The following is a 20,076-nucleotide window of genomic DNA, read 5'->3' on the forward strand; positions in this document are numbered from 1 at the left end:
TGATGTTTTGCATTTGACTAAAAATATCAGCCTGTGTCTTTTGGGTATTTTAGATGCGATAAAATGTTTTTCTAATGTCAGTTAGGAAACAAAAAAAAATGGTGTCGGTTGTCCTTAAAAGGAATCCAACAGTTTATGAATCATGCTAAATTCATTACGATACCTTCTGGTGTGCGCAACAATGTCTCTGGGGGAACGGACACAACCAGTTGTTCAAATACAGTATTTGATTAAAAACTGCAGCAATATTTTATTTTTTTTCAGAGGATAAGGAATATGTAACTGGAGTTTTATTGGTCTGCATGTGTTGCTGCACCATTTGTGCTCAAATATCTATTGCATTATAATATTGCCACTATTTGTTTTCCCCCTGTATGAAATCTCTCCATATATTAGCACTAAGCTACTTGGTGGAAAAGTTGTGGTTGCTTTGAATACACAATACGTGATTCTCTTTTGTTTAGATTGACATCTTAACTGGGAACGGCTTTAAACGGTTGCGTGCATGTTTTAAGTATTTGCCAACTTTCAGCTTGTCGTGAAATTAGTTCAGCCCTTGAATTTCAAGGCATCACTATGTATTGTATACGTATATAAAACTGAATTTGGAAGAGGCCCAGTTCAAAATTGATATCCATACAGTGTCCTGCATATGTTTTTAAAATCACATAGCCTATATCGTTAACTCAAGAACTTGTGTGAGTTCATCCCCTGACGTGTCTCTCTTCCTCCTTTTCTTCCAGGAGTGGTATTTAGAGTATTCAAGGGGAAACCTGCCTGAGCTAGATCAAAATCAAGAGCCCGACATGGACAGTCCCACCTCCAATCCGCCTTTTGTGCCTGCACCTCAGCTAAACGCACATGCTGGACATTACAGTATTAACTGACTAACTCATGCGGCAGTGATCTTACAATTGTATCGCTGCAGGACTTTTACTCCCACCCAACTCACTCAACACACCATTCCCCATCGTGGGAGCTGGTCTGGTGTCTTGATGTAATAAGATGATGAAATAGTGGCCTCCCTGTGGATGGACGGCAGATCCACTGCTCAGACAGACATTTTCCAGGGACCATTAATGTGAAGAGCCTGTTAATACTTGTATTGCAGTATGTAATGAACGCTGGAGGCCTTTTGTGGCCTCCTTTAGAACCTCAGTTTAACCAAAGTCATGCTACCATGGATAATGTCACATTATGACTACAGTAATTAGTTGCTTAACAATTGAGTACTGTTTACTGGCAACCGTTTTCCAAAGTGAGCACACTCAGCAGCAATACATGAAGCTGTCCCAAGTCCGCATTCAATATTACTGAATTCTTTTGACCTTCAGTCAGTTTTGTGTATTGACTAAAACCAACAAATGTCATCGGTTTGTCTATCTTTGTACTGTATTAAATTATATTTCTGTGTAGCACAGCGCCTTGACTTCTTTTGGAGTTGGTTTGTGTAAATTATGTCTTTCAACCCGATGCCTTAAACTAATTTCTCATCAGCTCCGAGAAAAAAAAACAATCACAGGCACGATAAACACGACTTTTTAGCTCCACTCCACAAGCACGGACAAAATGAATCATGTTTTTATTTAAGAGTTAAAAAAAGGCAAAATGGTGTAACAGTACATGAAAGGCACAATGTAGTTCCCGTTTGTAATAACCTCCAAATCGACTTGATTGTCATGTTTCGCACATTTAGGTCTTGTATAGAGGTAAAAAGAATAGCTTTTAAAATGAAATGGTGAATTGATTTTACCCATGTGGTCATTGCGGTGTCAGTCATGAGATTTTAAAAAATATGTAAAAATTCTGGTACATTGATGCTATGGCTTTGTTGAGTAAAATTTGCTTGGCTCCATGATTTCAATACAGCAGTAATGTAAAAGTAGCAATCAGGTAGACTATAAAAAGAGTTCTATGGTGGTTCCAGTATATCAATTTCCCATTCCTCATGCAAGGCTCCCCATCAACAATCTATGCTACATAGATGATGCCAAACTCTGTGAGCAAAGCAACAATGAGGAAAATGGCGTAGAAGATGAGTAGGAAAATGCCATAGGGCCAACCCAAATGAAAGCGGCTCATTGGAACAATGACAAACGACAGAACCAAAGACAACCCAAGAGATCCTGCCAGGATCCATGTCAGCAGTCCCTCTGGTTCCAGCTGAGAAGAAAAATAAAAGACATGAATTGATCAGTCACTGACATGATCATAAGCAACGGCTAGATCAAATATTACAGGGTTAGTTTGTGCTCAGATATAGAAAACAGTGGTTCTCAACCCGTGGGTAGTAAAATTCCAATTTGTTTTCATCTGTGGAACCCTATTGGAAAAAAAAGTCACAAGATTGCTCCAAAAGCTTGACTAATATGACAGTACAGTTGTAGTTGGGTTACTGGTGGGAGTTATGGAGAATCTTTTGTGCTTGCACATGTATGCAGTGCATTTTTTTTAAATAGCATCATCAAAGACAAAGTCATGGCCCGGGGGCCGAATCTGGCCCACCCCATCATTTTATTCGGCCCGCGAAAGCAAATCAAAATTGTGAAATTCAATGACGTTTACTAAAGTATTAACCAACATTTCTAATTGTCCCATGTAAACCACAATAATTAATTATTTTTACTTCAAATTTGAAAACTAGTTATTCATTAATTTGTTCGCTCTATATGTATGTTCATGTTTTCATGTTTATTATGTTTGTTAAAGTCATTATAAGTGCCTTGCATGCTGGGTCCGAGAGGACAGTCATTTCATCTGTGCTGTATGTCATGCATACTAGCATATTTGACAATAAAGCTGACTTTGACTTTGATATATATATATATATATATATATATATATATATATATATATATATATATATATATATATATATATATATATATATATATATATATATATATACACACACACACACACACATCTTTGTTTTTTGTCACAAAATGGCTCAAAGATATGAAATGTAGGTCCCACAGTGAGAATGAGTTGAATGTGTGTGCGCGTGTGTGTGTGTGAACTACCTGCACTTCCGAGTGGGTTTTGATCATCTGCACCAGACAGCCCAACCCCACCCCAAACAACATGTCTGGTGGAAATGCGGTTAAGGTATTGGTGTTTCCTGTCATTTGTGACAAACTGTGACTTGATTTAAATAAAAATTTGAACTGTCCAACTGTTGTGTCAAATTCATCTTTTGACGCCAAAACTAAGGTTGAAAAGTTCAGTGTGAGCAGGTGAATTGAAAAAAAAAAGGATACTGAAAATGATGCCTCCGAAGCAGGCCGATATGGCCATTCTGGGGTAACCCTGTCGTGCCAGGGTGATGTCTGAGAAACAGTCTAATACAAGACAAGAGAATATTTTATTTATTTAGTCGAATAGCATCCAAACACGGAATCTCTCTGAGCGGGCTCACCTCCGATGCTGTTGCCCCAGGCCAGAAGAGTCAAGCCCAGCACGGTGTTACTGAGACTGAGCACCACGCCGAGCATGTGCAGAATACTGACCACTTCGGACGCCGCCGCGCTGATCAACACTGCGCTCACCACGAAGCCCAAAAGTGCAAAGATCTAGCGAGATATATCACATGTGTGAAAACATCATGCGAGTATGTATGGGGAAAAAGGAAAGTGGATGTGTGTTTCAGACATTTCCTTTGATTCTTAACACACACGTACCGGGTGATATCTTGGGGGGCACTCGTTGGTGGTGCTGCAGAACACGATAGCACATAAAAAGAGCCCTAGGAGGAGAGTCAGCACCCACAGAGGAAACTGGCCCTCAATCAAGTAATCTCCGACTGGGCAGAAAGAACAAGTGCATTTCAAGATGAAGCATCCAGGTTTACACAACAAACTTCAAAGGTCATCCATCGCGCATTGTGGGTTCACATTGAAATGTCACCTGAAAGCATCAGCATTTGCTCTCCCAAACACTATTTAATGTTGATGTCTCAAAAGGTATATATAAATCAAGAAATAAATAAATAATCCAGTTAGTGAGGACACATCGTCTGATATCCCACAGTGAGATCTTGTCAATCATAGCGCAAAGAGTTCATTTTGTCTTCCCACTTACAAATTCCAGACTGGAAAGCGAGGACACACATGAGCGGGGCAGTGATCAAATGAAGACAGTTGAGAGGTCGTCTCCAGTTCCTGTCTTCTTTATCAAGATCTACAACGGGGATGCACAGCAGCAGCATGACCTCCACGGGGGTCTGCGAGGAGGCGCACGGCGCCATTTAATCAAGGCTTCACATGCAATTGGATTTGGTGCGTCTGTTTTTGGCGCACCTTGAAAACTTTGAGGACTCTCCACTTCCAGTTTTTTCTCCTCCACTTCCGGTTGTCCACCGGGTTGAGAGAGCTCAACAAGATGCGGCCGGTGGACTCGGGGTATTGAAGGAGCGGCCTGTACTCCGACTCTGAAAGCAAACCACAAATGCAAAAGGTGCTCCTCAATTGGAATCAACATTCATATACTGAACGAAAGCAAACCAAAAAAAAAAAAAGAACATAAAACTAAATCTTACATTGATAAAATGACATTTTCCTCGTTTTTGTGCTGGTCAAGGAATTATTATTATTATTACAGTAAAGTCTCGTTATATCGATATCGGATATATCGATAGTCCCGGTTATATCGATACTATTTCTATGCACGCACGGAGAAAATTACATGCAAACAGGGTCGGATATATCGATAGTCCCGGTTATATCGATATTTTTTCGGACTCCCTTGAATATCGATATAACGAGACTTTACTGTATTATTATTATTATTATTATTATTATTATTATTATTATTATTATTATTATTATTATTATTATTATTATTATTATAGTAGTAGTAGTAGTAGTAGTAGTTCTGTAGCCACAAAAGGACATAAGTCTTCTTGTGCCGGTCCCAAGCCCGGAAAAATACAGAGGGTTGTGTCAGGAAAGGCATCCGACATAAAAGCTTGGCCAAAACAAACATGCGGATCATACCTCTAAACATGGAGGACACTGATTTGCTGCGGCGACCCTTTGAAGGGAAAAGCCGAAAGGAAAAGAAGAAGTAGTAGTAGTAGTAGTAGTAGTAATGGTAATAATAATAATAATTATAATAATAATAATAATAATAATAATAATAATAATAATAATACATTTAATTTACAAGCGCCTTTCAAATCACCTAAGGGCACTCTACAATTAACAGAACAAGAAACACCAGAACAATAAACCCATAAATATCATTATTATTATTATTATTGTTGTAGTAGTAGTAGTAGTAGTAGTAGTAGTAGTACTAGTAGTAGTAGTAGTAGTAATATCAGTATTAGTATCAGTATTATTATAATAATTATTATTATTGATATAATAATAATAATAATAATAATTATTATTATTATTATTATTATTATTGTTAGTATTAGTATCAGTATTATTATAATAATTATTAATATAATAATAATAATTATTATTATTATTATTGTTAGTAGTAGTAGTAGTAGTAGTAGTCGTAGTAGGAGTAGTAATAATAGTAGTGGTAGTAATAATAATAATAATAATAATCATAATAATAATAATAAATCTTAAAGTCACTTTACAGTCAGAGGATAACTTTTTTAGATAGTTATTTACCTAATAGCTAGCTAGTGAGCCAGATAGCAAATAGATAGCAAATCAATAGCTAGCTAGCCAGCCAGATAGCAAATAGCTAGATAGCTAGCTAGGCAGCTAGCTAGATAGGTAGCTAAGTAGCATATTGCCAATTAGGGGCAACTTGGTGATGCCCTCAGTTAACCCTTTCATGCAACCGGTAACCTAATTACGTGGTAAACTGTCCACAATGTATCTGTTGATTTCAAAATGGATCCACAGGCCAGAGGGAATGAATATAATGTTTCATATAGCGGCCACAAGGCCCACTGGGGCTTTCCCTGGTTGTCCAAATAACCACTCTGGACCAGATTTATACTCCCATACATGGAGAGCGGTGAGGCTAACGTGCACAACCACTCCCCTACTGTGCCACCACAGATGATGCACTTTAGGTTCATCCTTGAAGCGTAGCATTGAACTTTTTGGACAGTTTCTTACCATATTCTTCTTGGTCTGTCTCAGCGAGCAGACAGTGAACGTCGTTATCGTACAAGTCGGACGATTCGAGCCCCCCTGCAGAAAAAACAAAAATTCATTGAATGAAGTTCTATTGCTTTGCGTGTGTGTGTTTGTATGACTAGTCTTGTGAGGACCACTAACATTTTATACCATATGTAGTGAGGACCTTTAGGCCAGTCCTCACAAGTTTTTCATTCTAAAGGCTTCTCGAGGGTCTATATATGCATCTGTTAAAGTTTCAGAAAGGTCCTCACAAATTCACCCCAAAAGATTTTTTTGGTGTGTATTTTCATTTCACGAGGATACATACACTTTTTACTCACTTTACGTTTTATGTGTGTGTGTGTGTGTGTGTGTGTGTGTGTGTGTGTGTGTGTGTGTGTGTGTGTGTGTGTGTGTGTGTGTGTGTGTGTGTGTGTGTGTGTGTGTGTGTGTGTGTGTGTGTGTGTGTGTGTGTGTCAAACCTTGAATATGTTGAACACTGTCGACGCTCGCGCCACGCACATACTTTTGTCTGCTATAGATGTAGGCACTGACGACTATTCATGGGACGGTTCATGAGAGGATAAAGTTCATACCACAAAAAGTCAAATGATATTTTAACCAAATTCACTGCAGGGGTGAGGACGTTGAATGTACCTATTCAGAAACCTCGCTCCTGCTGTTATTTCAGTTTCAAGTCCACTTTTTATTGCTTTGTTTTTAAAGAAGTTGAAGTGGGAAATGGGGTGACATTTAGTGTTCAAATGTAACACTAGTTCTTCTCTAAACTTATCAGCAACGGTGGTCCTCACTCCTTTATCTGGAGTTATCGGGACTTCACAAAACCATTGAAAGAGGAATGTGTGTGTGCGTGTGCGTGTGTGTGTGTGTGTGTGTGTGTGTGTGTGTGTGTGTGTGTGTGTGTGTGTGTGTGTGTGTGTGTGTGTGTGTGTGTGTGTGTGTGTGTGTGTGTGTGTGTGTGTGTGTGTGTGTGTGTGTGTGTGTGTGTGTGTGTGTGTCAAACCTTGAATATGTTGAACACTGTCGACGCTCGCGCCACGCACATACTTTTGTCTGCTATAGATGTAGGCACTGACGACTACTGTCAAAACATACACCACGTAGAAGCCCAAATAGCCTACAAAAAAATAAACCCACAATAAATGTTATGAACGCTACAAGAGAAATCAAGCTAAGGGGATGTCATGGGGGGTGCAAAATGTCTCCATCTATACCCAGTGTTTCTGCCAGTGTGGTCGTTCCTCTGTACAGGATGAGGTAAGTCCAGAAGACTGCTACCATGTAGAAGATGACGTCACGCAAGAAAGGACGCGAGGGTACGGCGAACGGTTTGACCAGCGCCACGCTGCCAGCAACAATTGTGGTGACAAATACACCGGCGCCTTCCAAAAACGACAAAGTGGATCATTTGCACGCGCTTCAGATTCATACCGAATCTTATCGTGCGTGTGTGTGTGTGTGTGTCGCACCAAATAAAGCTCCGACCGCCAGTCCAGCAGTGTGAGGGCGGGAGAATGCCGCGATGGCACTAAAGATGTCCGGAGCTCCATTTCCAAGTGCCAAGAAAGTCACACCCTTGAAAAAAGATATTAGTCAAGGAGATTGTGGACAAAAAAAACAAAAATAAAACAAACAAAAAAAGATTATGGACCGTACATGTTAGCTGACAAACAACCTTGTGATGGTTTTGGCCTGTCGAGATCCTTTTCTTCTTCATCTGCATGCAGTGTTGGGATAGATTATGTAACTAGGTTGCAGAACTACATCACACTACATCCTGTTTGCTGGGTCTTTTATTTGCTTTTATTTTATTTATTTTACCTCAGTCATTTGGTCTGGGATTTGATGTATTGCCCAAAAAATATCTGTGGAAATGTAGAATTTTTAAAGATGACTCGTAGATTCCCATCACATTGCATGAGTGCCAGTTTTGTTGCGATTGGTGGTGAAACACCAAGCAACACAACACAAAACACAAACAGAGGGGCTGGTGTTGAAGGATACAGCGACGTTGTGAGTGAGGTGCAGACTTGTGGAGATCGCAGACAGGTTGGGACAAAAACTGTGGAGGAACAAAGAACTCGGTTACGGAAGAAATATTTTCCAAATGGACACAACAGTTCCTCTTTTGTGTCATGAAGCGGAAACGCAGAACATGGTCCACTTTCAAAATCACTCCAGTGAAGCAAAATAAATGATCAGTTGACAGTGTGATGTGCATGTGACCGAAACAAAATTACAGAACAAATGGATCAATTCACATTCTATCTGTAATTAAGGAAGAAAAAAAGAATACGGCCGTGAAACCTAACAGGCCACCACAAACTTTAGACAAAAAAAAAAGACTTACAACTTTGATGCGATGAGGCCAAGTATGATGAACAAAAAGAACAACCACGTAATCTGTGGAGAATCAGAGGGAAGTAAATATCAGACATTTTTTTCATGTTTTCTTTTTCAACGTGTAAACGAAACATGCGCTGCGGAACAAAAAGCAATGTGTATTTACATTGGTCACCTTGTGTTGCAAAGTATGATGTGGGACAGAGAAAACCCCACCGTTCCGACAAACAAATTCAAATTCCCCCAGACTTCCTCAAATGGTACAAACACACACACACACACACACACACACACACACACACACACACACGCACACACACAACAGACACGCACGCGCAAGTCTTACGCAAAGAATGACTGTGAGAGGTGTGAGGTCAGGGGGAAGCAGACAGAAGGCCACTTGAAGATAGTTGACGAAGCCATCTTCCAAGCTGCAGTCAGGCGTGTTCTTGATGAACGCGCAGCGGTCCGCAGCGCTGACATTCATCACATGATCACACTGAACACACAAACACATTTGTATGCCATATACAGTATATCCGCTGTCATTATTCCTCTCTACGTTCAATTTGTTTACTGTAGGTATTTATTGTGGGAAAAATTAATCAGAGGACATCTACATATCAGGCATTCAATATCAGACATGAAGAATCTGTCATTATTTTGTGGACAAAAATGACGTTTCTTGTTGTGTGCATCGATGAAAATATTGATTTGTATTTGCCAACAGTGTGTTATCATGTATTGATTTAAAAAGGTAATAATCATAATAAGAATATAATAAGAATATAATAAAATAATAATAAAAATATAGCACATGCAAATATAGCTCATCAATTATATTTTTTTTCAACAAGAAAAATTCGGCCTTTAAATATATTAGCAAAATAATATATGTTGAATGCAATTATGAAATGAACAATGCAAACTCTAAATTATGGTCTTCGTGTGTTTTTCCTTTTAAAAAAATCTGTCCTCCAAATCTTGTCTGTATTTCCTTTGGTACTATGATTTTGCAGGGCAATTATAACCGTAATATAAAATTCATTTTTATCGTATTATAATTAGTATTAAAGGATGAAGTTGATATTTTTCGTGCGTAATGCTAATATGTAATATTGAAAACTATCTGGTGTTTTCACATTGTAAAATCATTCATTACATGAACTAATTGATTGTATATGTGAAATATCCAGTAGTGTACTTTCGTGGGTTCCTTTTTATATCAACAAGTATTAGTACAGGTAGAAACATGACTTTCGCTGTCATTATTGCCTGTGGTCACGTGACCCAAATCTGCTGACAGCGTGTTACATTTGACTTAACGACTGCATATTTTCCAAAGAAACACTTCATAACGATTGTGTCCACAAAACCCAAAATAAGGAGGGACAGACAGTTCACGTTCAATTCTTATCGCACAAACCTCGTCCTTGTTGTTTATCCGAGACACGGCGTCCAATGAGGCATTCACGTACCCTCCGTTTACTTCCACGCCTGTGCGGATCGGGGTGACAGAGAAGTCCGAGATGGCTTGCTGGGACAACAATGTCCCAACCAGGAGACATAACAGAGTCGCCACAGACATTACTTTGGTTTTCTTTCTTTTATCCAGGAACCACGTCCATGCTGGTGACAGCTACACACAAGACGAAAGCAGTGGCTGCCTTCCTATCGTATTCCGTTTTCTGATAAAATTGAAATAAAATTATTTTCGACGGACATTAAAACGGAGATCGATTCTTGGATAGCTGCACATTCGCGAAGCATTAAAGTATTATTCTGTGGCTGCCTTTCCACGCGCGACTGTTAAAAATGTCCGGGATTCTGGATAGATACAGAAAGGAAGTCCCGCCCATTAGACATGAAATACGTGTGGTTCCTTCAAAGACTTTTCGTAAAGTTAATAATTTCACTGACAAAGAAGTATTATTGGAATGTAAAATATTATTACTGTAGTTAAAACACGATTACAATGACAAAGAAATGTTGTTGGAATGCAAAAAATTCTGTATTAAAACAAAAAAATCAACGATTTCCATCACAACACACACACACACGACCTCCTTCGCAAAAAACAAAAAAACAAAACACAACTACATTATTTATTTAAATGCATTCAGACGAACCTGATGTATAATTTTGGACAAAACAAAAGCGTAGTTTGACATAAGCAATGGGAGACTACACCGACGTACCAAAAGAAAAGTTGAAATGTCAAATATTGTTTATTGTGGGCATATCTTGGAAAAATTCCCACGATTTCCAAGTTTGATAAGTCACCACAGCAGTTGAACTTTACCATTGAAACCAACCAAAATGCTCCAAACTGTACAACTTGAACGTTTAATACAGAGCACAGAAACATTTACAGTTAAGGACACAAATGAAATGCCATTAGGTTATAGTTCCATGTCCGTAATATTACATAATACAAATAGACGTTTTAACTCAATAAAAATTTCACTTGCTGAAAAACTGCAAAGGTATGATATAGTAACTAATAAAGAGGAAATGCTTTGTCAATGTTAGAAGTCCAGTGTAGATGAGTTTTCACTCTCAGTTCCCTGGTCATAAACTAGCGCTGAATCAAGGCTTGGACAGTTGGCATTGTAGCATCCTCGCACCTTGTTAAATGCCACAATGCTTAAGTCTTGTTCACACCACCTGATGAAGTGATATAAAGAATTCTAACTTTTTTTTACACCCTTTTTTCCTTTTTTTACCCTTTTTTTTACCTGGCGGCTGCATAGATGTCAGCTGGAGATGCTCCTTTCCAACTTGCATGATCAATAAGAAGAGCACCTATGATTAAGGAGAAGGATGTGTGAAGTTAAAGGACGTTACTTTAATCTCTTCAATAGTACTCTATGTTTTCATTTATCATCCTACCTGTGTAGATGCGAGCCAAACTGTATGCTAAGTCTCTGGCTGCTAGTTCAAGGTAGCCTGGCACTTTGGTGGATGCCTCCTGGACAAAGCCTTCTAGTTCAGACAGAGACCTGTTGACTGCTCTAATAGCTGGGTCCAGAGAGGAGACACTTGAAGCTGCTGCGAGCAGAGACTACACACACACACACACACACACACACACACACACACACACACACACACACACACACACACACACACACACACACACACACACACACACACACACACACACACACACACACACACACACACAAAGAACACACACATACTGCATCATTTGATACTGTAATTCCTGTTTGACTGTCGTTGGTGGACTCGCTTGACAAATTTTTCCAACAGGCTTTTACTTTGACATGAGTGAAGTAAGTATGGAGAACTAAGTATGGAGAACCATTCCTGAGCTCCGATTCACACAGCGCAGCACGTCCAGGGACAAAACATTTGTTGTACCTTCCCATATGCTCAGCACCTAACACAGAGAAAGAAAAACAGACAAAAAAGTGTCTTCATTCAACATCTGAATTCAAGTAGTGTAACTCTGCAACTTTTAAGGTCATAATTTGATGTGCATGTGGAAGGTGTTATGAACACTGCCATAAGAAAATTTGGGTTGGCGTTGACCTGTGCATCCCGAAGTAGTCCTGGCAGCCCGGTGTCCTCGATGTAGCCCTGCCCGCCAAAGCTCTCCAAACCCTCGGACACCACAGCAACTGCCTGAAATTAAACACCAGCTCAGAGTCCAGACTCACTTGGACAACATTTGGCTAGTCCAAAGCACTTGTGCTCACCTGTTTGGCAGTGTAGAGTTTGACAACAGGTGTGAGGAGACGTAAGAGGTGTGTATCAAATTGGGTGGCAATGCCATTCTCCTCTCGTCCCAAAAGGCGGCAGACATCCATCACCAAAAGGAAAGCTCCACGACTCTCCACCTGCATATGTCACAAGGATAATGATATGATACACAAGGTGAATACAGAAAGTCAACACACACCAAGTACCACTTTAGTAACACAACTTAACTCATTCGTTGCCAGACGTGCAAAAATGTGTCTACTCCAGTGCCAGGGTTTTTGTCATTGTCACTCGAATTCCAGGACCCACAGAATATTGAATTTTAGGACTACATAAACATTCAATGCAGCGTAAAACAACTTTAGACTCTCTTCTTTCATCAGAAGCAAAGAGTTAATTCCCAAGTTACATGCGGATCAAACCTCTAAAGATGGAGGACACTGATTTGCTGTGGCGACTCCTTGAAGGGGAAAGCCGAAAGGAACAGAAGAAGATATGGGTCTTGACTTATATGAGTTTGAAATGAGGGCAGCTGTCCAAAATACAATGCAATAAATACACATTGGATTATACAGCGCTTGAACAACAGCTGAAGCTGGAACAAAGCGCTAACATGGAAAAATAGTAATGCTGCCCCCTTGTGGAAAGGAAAAAACATTGCCAGAGGCCATGGAACAACAAACATTGCCACAAGCCAAAAAACAAAACCGGAACAAATTCGGGAATGGCACTCTACATCATACAGTATTTTCAATTCCCGAATAAATTCGTGAAAGGCAGTAAATGAGTTAAATGAGACCAATTTATATCATTTTAAAACTTTTTTTGAATACCAACGATCATGAACAATCCACAAGCATTTAAAATGTATCTGAATAATCCCAAATATAGTTCAGATATATTTATATCATTTATAGTTGAAATACAGCTGTGTGTGTGTGCGTGCGTGTTTGTGTGTGTGTGTGTGAGTGCGTGCATGTTTGTACCCGTGTGTGTGTGTGTGTGTGCGTGCATGCGTGTGTGTGATAGTCCTCAATTTTATGCATTTAACTGTTTGTCGCTCTTTAACTTGAGTCCAATTACTTGCACGAGTCCATCATTAGAGCTGCCACATCCAATATGGTGGATTTTATCACACAACTTACCTCCATCCTGGCAAGGGTCTGCATATGCAGCGGGTGCTCTTTAAGAAGCTTTCCGAAAGCGGTGCGGCGAGTGGCATAATCACGTGCTAACTGGACCACCCTGTGCGCACATGAGCATCATTAATCGGGTCAACTGAATCCAAAGGGAGTAAATTTGGACAGGAAGTCATTTAAGTGCTTGAGTTGTCTTGTGCCTTCTCATTGCTGCTGCTGCAGCGATGCTGTTGTGGATCCTGGTTATGGTTAGCATGTTTGCTATGGAGGCCACACCCCTTCCTTCTTCTGACAGCTGGTCATTAAGGAGAGTAAATAAACAGAACAAATCAGATATGAATTTCAAAAATTTGAAAATATATCCCCAGTAGACATTTTATTGTTCTACTACATTCATTTAATAATATGGTTGTCATATGTGAGAGGTGTGGCTCCTATTTAAATATGTCAAAGTATTGAAAACCCCGCTCCTTATGATGCAGTACAGTGAAGAGCACTGAGACCGACAACCAGCATGAACATACTGGTAAAATGATTACCTTTGACTGTGTGAATTACAACTCCATATTATTGTTTCATACAGCATTTCAGTTACCATATTTTCCGGTGTATAAGGCACACCCAAAAGCCTTGATTTTCTTGAAAAGATGACCCTGCATTTTATACGCAGGTGCACCAAGTGAAATGATATTGAGCTACAACAGGTTTCGCAACTAGCAGCCATCGACTCCATTTCCCCCTGTAGACGAAGTCGTGCGTTACCCCAGCCTCTACTGTGGCGCCTTATAATGTGGTGTGCCTTATATTTGGAAAACTTATGTATATTTATGTATTCTATTTGGAAAACTGTTTTCATTCATTGAAGTTGCGCCTTATAGTCCGGTGCGCCTTATATATAGAACAAGTTTGAGAACACAGCATTCATTGGAGGTGCGCCTTATTCTCTGATGCGCCTTACACACCGGAAAATATGGTACACGTCCTGTATAAGATGAAGGATGACAATTGATTATACAGTTGTCGGGAACTAACCCTGTGTGCCCGGAGGCCATTGAGCAATAACTCGGCTGTGGGCATCTGTCTGGTACCCAGCTTGTCCTTCAGCCTCTGAACCTCAATCCCTTTCAGACAGCCATCTTGGTCTCGACTAACCTCTGCATAGAACAGTGACAAACCTCTGCTGCCCTTGAGGAACACAAAAAAAATCAGGTAAATCTCATTATCTGACATATAAACACACGCACACACAAACGCACACACAGATTCCTGTTTCAACGGTTTGTGAGGTCCGGATAACTCCAGATAAGGAGTGAGGACCACCGTTGCTGATACGTTTAGAGAAGAGCTAGTGTTACATTTGAACACTAAATGTCACCCCATTCCAACTTCAACTGCTTTAAAAACAAAGCAATAAAAAGTGGACTTGAAACTGAAATAACAGCAGCATTGAGGTTTCTAAATGGGTACATTCAAAGTCCTCACCACTGTGTGAATTTGGTTAAAATATCGTTGTACTTTTTGTGGTATGAACGTTTTCCTCTCATTAACCACGCACACACACATAAACACACACAGTGAGTAAAAAGCGTGTGTATCCAAGTGAACTGAAAATACACAGAAAAAAATCATTTTGGGTGAATTTGTGAGGACCTCTCTGAAACTTTAACAGATGCATATATAGACCCTCTAAAAAATTTATAGTAAAAAAATTCAAACAACTGGCTTTTAGAATGAAAAACTTGTGAGGACCGGCCAAAAGGTCCTCACTTGTCAAAAATTTCCTCACTACATATGGTATAAAATATAGGTGGTCCTCACAAGACTAGTCATACACACACACACACACACACACACACACACACACACACACACACACACACACACACACACTCCTGTTTGAATGTTTTTGTGAGGTCCGGGTAACCCCATATAATAATAATAATACATTTAATTTCTAACAGCCTTTCAAAACCTTCAAGGACACTTTACGGTCACATGATTTTTTTTGTGCGGGTGAGCAGCGGCAGCCATTCGCGCCAGCGTTCACTCTACCCGGAGTGAGCACCACCCTTTCTGATAAATTTAGAGAATAACTAGCGTTACATTTGTCCACCAGATGTACCCCCCCCCAACTGCGTTTTCCACTTTGACCCTCTAGAAGCCTTTACAATTAAAAACTAGTGAGGACTGGCCAAAAAGGCCTCACTCGTCTAAAATGTCCTCACTATATCGCGTATAAAAGAATAGTGGTCCTCACAAGAATAGCCATAAAACCATAAAACACACACACACACACACACACACACACACACACACACACGCACACGCACACACACACACACACACACACACACACACACACACACGCACACACACACACACACACACGCACACACACACACACACACACACACACACACACACACACACACACACACACACATACATTTAAATAGTTGAAGCAGTACCTGTGTGGTAGTTCCTGCTCTTCCACACACTCTGGCCAGTGTCAGAGTCATGTCTGCGTCCGTGGCAGAGGTGAACCACTTGAAGCCAAATAGTTGATACCAACCATCTGTTTGCGGGACAGCCACTGTTTCCGTGCCACTGGCTGAAAAGACATACACGCGTGCTGTAAGTCAGGGCAATGATGTGAGTTTTTCATTCATCAGTTTATAATCACCTATTCTAAATATTTTTGGGGACGACATGGCGCCACCTGTGAGGCTACCTCTACAGCAGCAATTGCAAATTTCCCCACTGTGGGACTACAAAAGGCTTAGTGATATAATCACAACTCACCTACATCTGAGCCTCCTTGTCTTTCTGTCATCCACTGTCCTGATGTCCAGAAATGTTCTGGTTTACGGCTGGTTAGTCGTTTGTAGGCTTCTTCTACGGGCCAAGAAATGCCTAACGACTAAACAGAAACACACACACATGCGCGATATTGACTTGCTTCCAGCCAGTGTTTCCTGATCTTTATTGGGCCAAGGCACATTACGTTAGAAAGATCGATGTGACAAAAACAATGTATATAATAAATAAATACACAAATAAAGAAATAAATATATGAATAAATAAATAAAACCAACATTATTATAGTTGATAAAAAATAAAATGTAACCACATATATGGATGCATATATGGAACTGTCGCGGGTTGGAATTGAAGTGGATTTATGAGGGAGAGGAGATGTGAGGCAATCTCTTTTCGTCAATGGATGCTACAGCTTCGTGTTTGCTTTCAACATTTAGCTTGTAGTCGACGTGTACATTCCACCATGATGTCCTTGATCCACTGGTGAAGAGACCATGACGTCCCTGATCCACTGGTAAAAAGGACGCTTTGATCTTTTCCTCTTTCATCTAGAAGTGCTTCATACAACAACAAAAGGTGCAGAAAGTGCTTAAGATTGATTGACTGTGTCTTTGTGTTGTCTTATTATTTTGTAATGTTGTTTTTTTTTTGTTCTTTTGACTTCCAGATGGCACCGCAAGAGTGGCTGTCTTTACAGCAGCTCTTGTATTTTGTTTTTCTACTTCTTACTTTCCTTTCATCAAACTTTCATCACTTAGCTGCTGTGAAATGTAAATTTGACTAAGAGAGCCATAAAAGTAAAATATTTAGAAACGCACACACACGCAAACACGCGCGGCCACTTTTCAACAAAATATCAGAATGGATTATTCAAACTAACTTTGTGATAGTACTCACCGTTAACATGAATGGTTTTCCGTTCCTCGTGATGAGTAAAAATCCAGGCAAACGATCGGAATGAAATTCAACTTGCCGGTCCGGAGGCGGAGTTACTGCTAGCTAGCCTGAGCACGGCTCATAAGCTTCCACACTTGCTATCTGCAATCGACTTCTCGCAGAAGTATGTTGATGCTAACGTTAACATGGGGCTTGTTAAAATGTCACGGACATTCAACTGTTTCATCGATGGTGTTGTTTCATTGCAAATTCGAATCCGAACGGTGAATTCAAGCTGAAGTGCACTCGTGGGGCTCATTTAAAGGGCCGTTTACCTGGTTCGACTGACGGCCAGTGTCATCCAATCAAAATTGCGCTTTCCGCCAACTGCAGCCCCAACGGGAAATCAACGGCGAAAAAAACGAGAATATGTATATACAGTAAAGTTTCGTTATATCGATATCGGATATATCGATAGTCGCGGTTATATCGATACTATTTCTATGCACACACGGAGAAAATTACATGCAAACAGGGTCGGATATATCGATAGTCCCGGTTATATCGATATTTTTTCGGACTCCCTTGAATATCGATATAACGAGACTTTACTGTAGTTTTATCGGCGAGCCATATGCAATCGTCAAAAGAGCCATATATGGCTCGCGAGCCATAGGTTCCCGACCCCTGGTTTATGGCATGCAAGTAACTGACAGATTAAACAATGTACCATTAGCATCAACTCTTATCTCAATAAAAAAAAAACGTGGTTTTGATGTTGAAATGGTTCTCTGACTATATGTGTTATAAATTGCCGAATGAAATTTGTACATCAACTTTATTGAAGTAAATGTTCTTCTATTTTAGGATGTGATTGTTCACTGTTACAGAAGCACCGCTCCACTGCTGTGCTAAGCCCAGAAATAGGGAGGTTTCTCATACCTCTTGTAAAAGTGAGACTTTATTTACCTGAATGACTTTGGCAGCTCCGTCTGTCATGGCCAGAGGACAAGTGTAGAGGCCAGAGGAGGGGGAGAAAATGTACAACTTGCACATCTGATAGACCCGGCTGGAACAAAAACACACTTGAATCAATTTATTTTGTCAATGACAACCATACTTATTCAGTGGTTAGAGCTAAATTTGTGGGGTACAGACCTCCACTCTCCAAATGGCTTCTCATAAGCGATGCTGACCAATCCCTCCTGCGCCGACAACTCTTTCATACGTTTCCATGCTGGGGAAGTCACGATGTGGTCCACTCTGCGTCCCCAAGGGTCAAAGTGCGCCAAACAAGGGGGGGTGACCTCACATTCCCTTCCCCACCTGTCCACCTCGGTCGCCACATGCTTGCCAAAGGCACACAAGTCTGAGAATACTTCCTAGGAAACAAACATGTGGATATGGAACAGACTTTATATTTTCAAACAGCAAGAAGCAAAATCATCAGGTTACAAAAATAATACGGTTGCCGCAAATAAAACCTTTGAATAAAATTAAATCAATGGAAAAAAACACTGTAAGAATGTTGAAGAATTTTACTATTTTGCAAGATTATAGGAACGCAGTAACAAGCAAAATACATATTGTAGTTGAAATATTACATGTGTCTCTAACTCTTGTAAGTGAAGTCAACCCTGAGTTTAAATACAGTTTTAAAACCGTTTTTCTTATAATTGAAGGTCGTTTAACTCATTCACTGCCAGATCATGTGCAAAAATGTGTCCACTGCAGTGCCAGGGTTTTTGTCATTTTCACTAAAGATTGCAGGATCGACAGAATATTAAGTTGTAGGGCTGCATAAACATTCAATACAGCATTAGAAACCTTAAACTCTCTTCTTCCTTCAGAAAAAAATTGTTCATTTGGAAGTTATATGCATCTGGAGGTATGTGAGCTTGAAATGAGAGTGGCTGTGCAAAATAGTAGTAATAGTAACATGTTTTTCTTTTCTCTGATTTGCTTCTGAATGTTGTGTCTGAAAATTATTTTAGGTATTGTGTTTTGGCTGTGTGAAGCACACTGAGTTGCCTTCTGTATGAAATGTAAAGGGTGACCCAAAAAGATGCGTACCAATGAAAGTGTCAATTCTGGCTTTGATTAAATAGCTATTTATTTCAAATTACAACCACACATTAGTCAGTTTATGGAAGACCATTCACCAGAGTTTCAGTAACTTCTGCCAAATTTTAGTCAATTTATGGCTTTCCCAAGATGTGTTCCAAATGTCCACCATTTCTTTGCAAGCAAACCTGTACTCGTCTGACATAGTTGTCAATCACTTTTACACACTCCTCTTTCGGGAGGGTGACCCAAAAACATGCGTCCTCCTGAGTCCCTCACTGCAGCAATGTTTTCTCCCGAAAGAAGATTGACTAAAAATTGACAGAAGTAGCTGGAACTCTGGTGAATGGTCTGCCATGAACCGAATAATGTGTGGTTGTAATTTGACATAAATAGCTTTTTAATCAAAACCACAATTAAAATTTTCATGGGTACGCATCTTTTTGGCTCACCCTGTACTATACAGTATACAGTATAAATAAAGCTTTACCTTGGGGCACAAAACAATCAATGTTTTCTTTGAAATTTCTGCCTGACAGCGACTTCAACATTCATTAGTCTTCATGGTCTTTGCTCACCTCATGAGGAAGGTGTCTCCTCAGGTATCCCCTCAATAACGCATCTTCCTGAAAAGGGTTCCTGAGTACAGGTCGGTCCTGAAAGAAAGATCCCAACCTGGCTGCAGAAAAGGGCAGAGTTGCCTCTGTTTGCCAGAGTTGCACATTCTCAGCTGGTCTCCTGGTTGCTTCAATGGTTACAACACATCTGATGCGGATGGGGGGGCTGGTGACACCACAGAGCACTTTCCAGCTACTGCAGCAGGCAGCCTGGCAGCGCCATAGGGCCGACATGACTCTGTGTCAAGGCACTCTCCACTGTAAAGGGAGATAGGTGTGTGTGTGGGTTTGGGGGGGTCAGAAATACAAGACTTCATTCCATCCATCTATATTATTTCCCATCCGGTTTATCCCAAAGGTCATGCGGGGGGGATCAGC

At 40.2% G+C, this 20,076-nt stretch overlaps 3 protein-coding genes across 4 annotated transcripts in view; 1 reads left to right on the plus strand and 2 right to left on the minus strand.

The window, feature by feature from the left end:
• tpcn1 (two pore segment channel 1) overlaps window positions 1–1,422 on the plus strand; it is a 31,330-nt gene extending 29,908 nt beyond the window's left edge. For both annotated transcript variants that reach the window (XM_088994298.1, XM_088994297.1), the window contains one exon: window positions 744–1,422. In XM_088994298.1, coding sequence (XP_088850424.1) covers window positions 744–887 — 144 coding nt within the window. In that variant the 3' untranslated portion in view covers window positions 888–1,422. The remainder of the gene's footprint in view (window positions 1–743) is intronic.
• Window positions 1,423–1,565: 143 nt separating this feature from the next.
• Window positions 1,566–10,292, minus strand: slc8b1 (solute carrier family 8 member B1). Its single transcript, XM_088994300.1, has 15 exons — window positions 9,883–10,292; window positions 8,803–8,955; window positions 8,464–8,516; window positions 8,118–8,175; window positions 7,583–7,688; window positions 7,328–7,495; window positions 7,117–7,230; window positions 6,090–6,164; window positions 4,299–4,429; window positions 4,081–4,222; window positions 3,681–3,802; window positions 3,419–3,572; window positions 3,261–3,341; window positions 3,024–3,088; window positions 1,566–2,163 (listed from the first exon to the last, which is right to left on the minus strand). The coding sequence occupies exons 1-15, from the start codon at window positions 10,042–10,044 to the stop codon at window positions 1,972–1,974; spliced, it is 1,776 nt and encodes a 591-aa protein (XP_088850426.1). The 5' UTR covers window positions 10,045–10,292; the 3' UTR covers window positions 1,566–1,971.
• A 373-nt stretch (window positions 10,293–10,665) lies between these two features.
• On the minus strand, window positions 10,666–20,043 carry LOC148899219 (acyl-CoA dehydrogenase family member 11). The gene is given in 15 exon segments (XM_088994304.1): window positions 10,666–11,123; window positions 11,195–11,261; window positions 11,349–11,520; window positions 11,738–11,767; window positions 11,770–11,859; window positions 12,012–12,104; window positions 12,179–12,319; window positions 13,328–13,427; window positions 13,522–13,616; window positions 14,354–14,506; window positions 15,790–15,932; window positions 16,124–16,241; window positions 17,987–18,086; window positions 18,176–18,399; window positions 19,660–20,043. Coding segments are annotated over 15 exon segments (1,938 nt in total). The 5' UTR covers window positions 19,933–20,043; the 3' UTR covers window positions 10,666–10,984.
• Window positions 20,044–20,076: the final 33 nt, after the last annotated feature.

The sequence above is a fragment of the Hippocampus bargibanti genome, linkage group LG04 (assembly GCF_051943395.1).
Source record: "Hippocampus bargibanti isolate YZ-2025 linkage group LG04, ASM5194339v1, whole genome shotgun sequence".
In the NCBI taxonomy this organism is placed as follows: Eukaryota; Metazoa; Chordata; class Actinopteri; order Syngnathiformes; family Syngnathidae; genus Hippocampus; species Hippocampus bargibanti.